The sequence below is a fragment of the Sphaeramia orbicularis genome, chromosome 17, assembly GCF_902148855.1.
Source record: "Sphaeramia orbicularis chromosome 17, fSphaOr1.1, whole genome shotgun sequence".
Taxonomy (NCBI): Eukaryota; Metazoa; Chordata; class Actinopteri; order Kurtiformes; family Apogonidae; genus Sphaeramia; species Sphaeramia orbicularis.
Genome location: NC_043973.1, coordinates 50,597,111 through 50,603,511, shown reverse-complemented (window position 1 = coordinate 50,603,511; position 6,401 = coordinate 50,597,111). Strand labels below are relative to the sequence as shown.

The following is a 6,401-nucleotide window of genomic DNA, read 5'->3' as shown; positions in this document are numbered from 1 at the left end:
TCCAGGTTTGCTCGCCAGTGTTTTGACATGCCTAGAATTTCAGCAACAATGTGGATTAAGACCAGAGTCTTATTTGCCATGGCTGGATGTACCTTTTTCACAAACGCACCTAACAAGCAGAGCAGAGGGAGCAAACTGTATGCAAATGGACCAGGCATTTTAAAACACTAGTTGTCTCCTAATTTGCATCTTGTCCCTCAACACCTGATACCCCCCCCACAGCCTCCTATGTGTTTTTCTCTCCTGTTACATATAAATGGCTTTTCTTATCCTCTGATTTCACATATCACATGTGTAATTATGCATTTTTGTACCTTGGTTTCACCGGCACATGTAAAAGCATTCTGCTTCAGGAAATCTGGCCCAAGGTGTTTTTTTTAACAAAAAAAAGAAAAGGAAAAACCCTCTGATGGTTGTCCTTTAAGAGTCAGGGATAACCTGGTCTGTAGCCAGCTGCTCTCCGATAATTTGTTCCAGAGTTTGCCTCTCTGGCTCCCAGTCTTCCAGGTCAGCATAATTTAACTCAGGGAAAGCAGCGGTCAGCCCTAGAGAGCTGACTGATCCGGCCAAGGACCCGTGGCCTTCGTAGGCGTATGTTTGGAGGGAGTCATACGGTGGGCCTCGTGTATCCGAGTCTGCCTCAGCTACCTTCTGATGGATGATCTGCTGGATGATATCGTGACCGTCCAGCAGAAGCGAGGGCGCCGACTGGCTGATCTCTCGAGGGACGCAGTCAATGACAAACCATGCTGGTTCCGACTCCGGACTGTAGCTCCTGTAATCCGCCTCCCGCGCTTTTCTCCTCCGTATCACCACAATCCCCTCTTCCTCGTCTTCTTCGACCTCCTCCTCTTCGTACGGACTGTGTCCACGGTCACAGTAGGTGTGGTACTTCCTGCGCGGCTCGAGGCCTTGGGATTTCGAAGCGCGGTAAATCGAAGGCTTCCGTGTCCTCCTCCCCACCTCCTTCGTCGTCGTACGTCACCACGTTTTCTCTGATGTCCTCTTCAGAGAGAATCAGGGGCTCTTTGCTCGCTTTCTTATTCCGAAGTTGGGTGAAAAGCATCACTATGGCTGGAGGAGAGGTGAGAAGAAAGAATATAGAGGATTCACACAGGACATGAGAAAAGTGATCATCATTTTAAAGAATCAGTTCAAGAGAATATGTCGCTGTTCTTTTGTGTCAGATCTACTAAATGATGTAATAAAAAGGGACATATGTCTGCCCAAAGGGGTTGTATGTAATATTTATTCTCCAAACACTCAACAGCAGGAGGAAGTCAGGACCAAAACCACCAACAAATAAACACTATGTGTAACAGGGTCAATTATTTCGCAGCAATGTGGGTATGTAGGTTGTGTATTGTTTATGATTACATAAAATCTGTTCATTTTATTTTCATTTCTTTTGGTTAATACCTGACATTATGGGCCTCTGAGTCAGTATGTGGAACTTTGAATTTGAGTCTGTTCCCCAACGAGTAGTTTACAGCCTGACTCTGCCCACTATAACTAGAGTTTTCGTGTCTTTACCTCTTCCCTTTTGTTCCAGATCTCTGTGGCAGAGGTAAGCAGCCGTACAGTTCATGAAAGTTTGTGGTTTAGCCTCTGCCAATTTTATTTTTTTGTATGAACTGGCTAGTTTGAACTGTACGAGGTGCTTATGATGTGCTGAAATACATTTTCGTATCATTGGTTTGTGCAGGGGCATGTTCTACAGGGGTCGCTGACCGGAAGTTTTTGTTTTGTGCCACTTTTGTCAGCAATGAAAAAAAAAAACAATAAACAGAGACTGCCACCAAAGTCGTACGTGCAGGTCTCATCCTTAAAAAAACACAACGCAGAGTCCAACACCACCGGTTACACATGTATCCACAGACTTTATCACTCACTGAAAAAGGCATAAAGTGTGTTGTTTACACACATCTATACTATAGTGCAGTGATGTTTTCTCACAGCTAATTGTATTTACAGCCATTAAAAATAACACTGTGTAGGTTACTGCATCAGCTGATAGTCTACATTGTAGTTCTGTTAGCCTATCACGCTCTCGGGTGAAAATGACAAAATTTTTTATCAGATGTGCCTTTTGTTTAGATGGCAATGGTATTTTTGAGGGTTGAAAATGCTAAAAAGTGAAACCATCTTCCAGAGTGGAAACCTTAAAAACGCTCCACTCTCACGTCACCGTCTAAAGGGTTGAAAACACAAAACTGCATTTTCTTGTTGCGCAGAGTTTAGATCACAGGCATGTGCCAGTACAGGAAAACAACATGTCGGATTCTTTCCCTGTGATGGACCTTCAAGTTTCAGCAATTGTCATGTATCTTATAAAGAGTTAGAGAGCAGAGAAGGAAGAAGCTCTGTTTCCTGTTTTGTGATTGTATTTCGTATTAAGGAAGAGAAGTACAAAGGTTCTATGCAGGTGCTTGGTCTGGGGGTTGTGATGCCACCTTGTGATGAATATGACAGTTCACACACTTTTGCGTGTCTGTCTGCATGCAGATTTTCCCCCCCAAAACACACATTTAAACATGGAATTAAAGGGAGAACACAACGCCACTTTTGTGTTTTCAGTCCAGATTGTTACCGTCTAAGCCTCAGATATTAGACAGAAAACAGCCACAGTAAAACCACAAATCACTTCTGTTTTCTGTACTGTTTGTGTTGTCAGTAGCTGCATTAAGATTTGTTTGGAATCCTCCAAACAAGGTCCGAACTGTCACAGTTTAGTCTGAACCGTGGATCAACACACAGTGAACTTAGTAAGTTTAGTAACATAAACAAAATGTCAAAACTTAGAAGAAATGCTATGATTTCAACATTAAACTCCATTTGCTTCTCGGTTTTATTGCTTTGTCACTTTCTTTGACTCTAAAAGTTGTTTCTTAGCGGTTCTCATCCCATCTCTTCGCTATCTGAGGGTTTGGTGGAAGGCACTGAATGGCTCAGTTCTCCCTCCCTGTGTGGTCCCATAAATCTGCCGGACAGTCGATGTAAATAGGTTTAGTTCTTATCTCTACAGTCCAGTGCATTGGCATCTTTGATGGAACTTCCGAGCTCTTTATTCTGAACACTCAATGACACCTTTAGGTCATGTTTCAGTACTTTGAAGAAGAAATATTACATGTAGCCCCTTTAACCAACATGTCCTCACATAGCTGTCTCTCAGAAATCATTAGTAATTTAAAACAAAGGCAAAGAAGAAGGAGCTCCCTGACAAACAAAGGGGATCAGTGACCGTTCATTAGATGAATCCATTCACAGCTCGTTCATGTGTCGATCTGGCAGCTGATAAGTCAATTAAATGAGCTGCTGCTTTCCTCCAGTGACAAAACACAGTGAATCCACAGAGTCATACAAAGACAAGGAGACTTATTTGTCACTCTTTTATAACGGACAAGAGCTGATATCTGCCAAAGATTTGTTTTTTTGTTGCTAAGAAACAGTCACTAAAGGGATCTTAGAGGTCACTGAATCAAATGAGAAAATTGTGCAGTTGGCAGCACTGCTGCTAACGTGGCTGTGTCTGTAGGCCACTGTGGAGAAGACCAGTGAGACAAATGGTCTGAAAGAAACAAGAGTCTGCACAAAAGTGAAACAGTTTTTGTTACTTTCTTATAACACAATGAGAAAAGCTTAAAAATGCAGAAATGCAATTGATCACAATAACACTGTCTTTTAATCTTCACATGCTGTGTCAGCTGGTAGTTTACATTATACCTCAGTTAACTTAGCACTGTTTTTAAACAGAACAGTGTATTAGTCATTTGTCATGTCATCATTAAAAGGGTTATATGTATTATTGATATTCTAACAGCAGGGTATCCTAAAACACACTTAGAACTACCAAAACCACCAGTGAATCAGTGCCATGTGTCCACAGACTGTATCAGTCACTGAATAAAGTTGAAAGCTCATTGTTTGTCATAGTGTCATCAAGTTTTCTTTTTCAAAATAAAACTCATCTGGTTATTTTGACAATCAGTCAAAATCCCACTGTGTCTTATAATCTTCATGTGCTGCATCAGCTGATAGTTTACATTATAGCTCTGTTAGCTTAGCTCTGTCTTTAGACAGAAAACAGCCACAGTAAAAACACAAAATGCCTCTTTTTTTTCTGGATAATTTGTGTTGTCAATAGCAGCACTAAAGGTCTGTTTGGAATTGTCCAAACAAGGTCAGAACTGTCACTTTTTAGTCTGAACCATGGATCAACAAACGGTAAACATAGCAAATATAAAACAGCACATAACAAGTGGTTCCAGGCACAACAAACCCCGCCCCTCGCACATATTGAGGCTTATTTTGGCATCGATCCATCTGATGTCATCATGTCTATGCATGTGCTGATGTCAGCATATCAATTGCCTCTATATATGTGTCAAGTTTGAAATAAATTGAAACAAAATGGATGTTTTTATAGACATTAGAAATTTCGCCCATTTTAAGTAAATGGGAGAAGAAAAAATTTAAAACTTCATAAAAATTGGAACTTTAACCTACTTTTCCCAAAATGTAATGACGTCTATTCTGGGTCACTGGCAATCTATAAATCCAATTTGGTATGAATTCAACTGATAGTTTTGTTGCTACAGATGTGAAATTTTTCCCATTATAAGTAAATGGGGAAAGAGAAAAAGATTTTAAAAATTCATAAAAATTGGAACCTTTACCTACTTTTCCCAAAATGTATTGACACCTATTCTGGGTCAGTGGCAATATATAAACCCAATTTGGTATGAATTCAACCAACAGTTTTTCGGCTACAGACATGAGGAATTCTGCCCATTATAAGTAAATGGGAAAAAACAGATTTTTAAAATTCATAAAAAATTTTAACTTTGACCTACTGTTCACAAAATGTAATCAGACCTATTCTTGGTCACTGGCAATCTATAAACCCAATTTGGTATGAATTCAACCAATAGTTTTGCAGCTAGAGTGTTAACAAAGACACAAAGAAAAAAAACCAAACCAGAAACAATCCCCCTCGCCTCCCCTTCAGGGGGGGGGGTAATGACTTTATATCTTCATAAACAAAACTGAAATCCTAACCAGCCACAATAAAACTGCATTAGTTTTCTTATAGGTATGAGCAGTACTCTCCTCTTGCACTCACATACTTACCTAACAATATGACAATACACAGCAGTATGGCCACAAAAGCCCCAGTGCTAAGGCCAGCCGAGGACAGGAACGCCTGGGCCTGGCACACGTTGTTACCGTTGCGCCCCCTGGTGTTCCTCTGACAAACACACACCCTGATGTGGAGGGTAGCGGTGCTGCTGAGAGGAGGCTCCCCGCCGTCAGCCACCACCAGAACCAGGCTGAAAAACTGCTGGTCCCTGTCCTGACTGAACCCATCACGCCGCCGGGACACTATACTGGCAGTGTTGTCTGGGGAACGAGGAGTAGGAAGAGGAGGGTGGGTTGAAGACGTGAAGGAACAAAATCAGGACAATGGGATGAAAAGGTTGGAGAATGGGGAAGAATAATGAGAATAAAGGAGAGCAGATTGAGAAAACCAAACAACACTGTAATCAAAGACAACAACGCATTGCTCGGTAAATGTCTACATCAGTGTTTTTCAACCTTAGGGTCGGGACCCCACATGGGGTCACCTGGAATTCAAATGGGGTTGCCTGGAATTTCTAGTAATTGATAAAGATAAAAATACAAACTTACTCATAAAAAATATATGGTGATTTGACAAAGACAATCCCAAACCATAACAGACATGACAAACTGTGAGTCTGAAACTGCAGCACTGTGCTTCTGTTTGTGTGTCAAATGTTCACTGTGGTCACTTTCAGATGCTGCAGCTCTTTCATAATTCATAGTTTCAGTTCTTGTTTGTTCAGTATTAATTGTCCTCCTTGTAAATCACAGCTGGACTGACTGGACAGATCCTGACCAAGGAAAATTAAATTCTCACTTTGTGCAGTAATCTACACCTGGATTTACTGCCTCTGTCCACAATAATAGACATTATACAGACTGAATGTCATCTAAAATTAACATTTTTACCAACATAATATAGAAAACTATTACATGATCAAAAACAAATTAACTGTAGCAAAAACGATGTCTCCATTTTGAATGTCTGGGGTCACCAGAAATTTTTAATATTAAAATGGGGTCACAAGCCAAAAAAGTTTGGGAACCACTGGTCTACTTTATCATCATTCTTCACAATCAAAAGCAGATACATGGCAGTATTATTATTCCATCGGTGAACTGATGAAAATAAGTCAAATCCTTCTATTAAATGTTTTGGTAGAGAACTAACTGAGGCTTGAAACAAAGTTGAAATGAATTAGTGCTTAATATTTTCCATTATTAGTATGCTTTATTCATATTGTTTGAAATATTCTCTGGGTGTATTCAGGTAAAAATAT

At 40.4% G+C, this 6,401-nt stretch overlaps 1 protein-coding gene across 1 annotated transcript in view; it reads right to left on the bottom strand.

Annotated features, from left to right (window-relative positions):
* Window positions 1-420: 420 nt before the first annotated feature.
* The window catches only part of LOC115437425 (cadherin-18-like), a 6,229-nt gene continuing 248 nt past the window's right edge, over window positions 421-6,401 (bottom strand). Inside the window, exons 2-4 of the mRNA XM_030160648.1 lie at window positions 5,131-5,400; window positions 912-1,074; window positions 421-862 (exon numbers count right to left, since the gene is read on the bottom strand). Of these exons, the coding sequence (XP_030016508.1) occupies window positions 421-862; window positions 912-1,074; window positions 5,131-5,400 (875 nt within the window). The remainder of the gene's footprint in view (window positions 863-911; window positions 1,075-5,130; window positions 5,401-6,401) is intronic.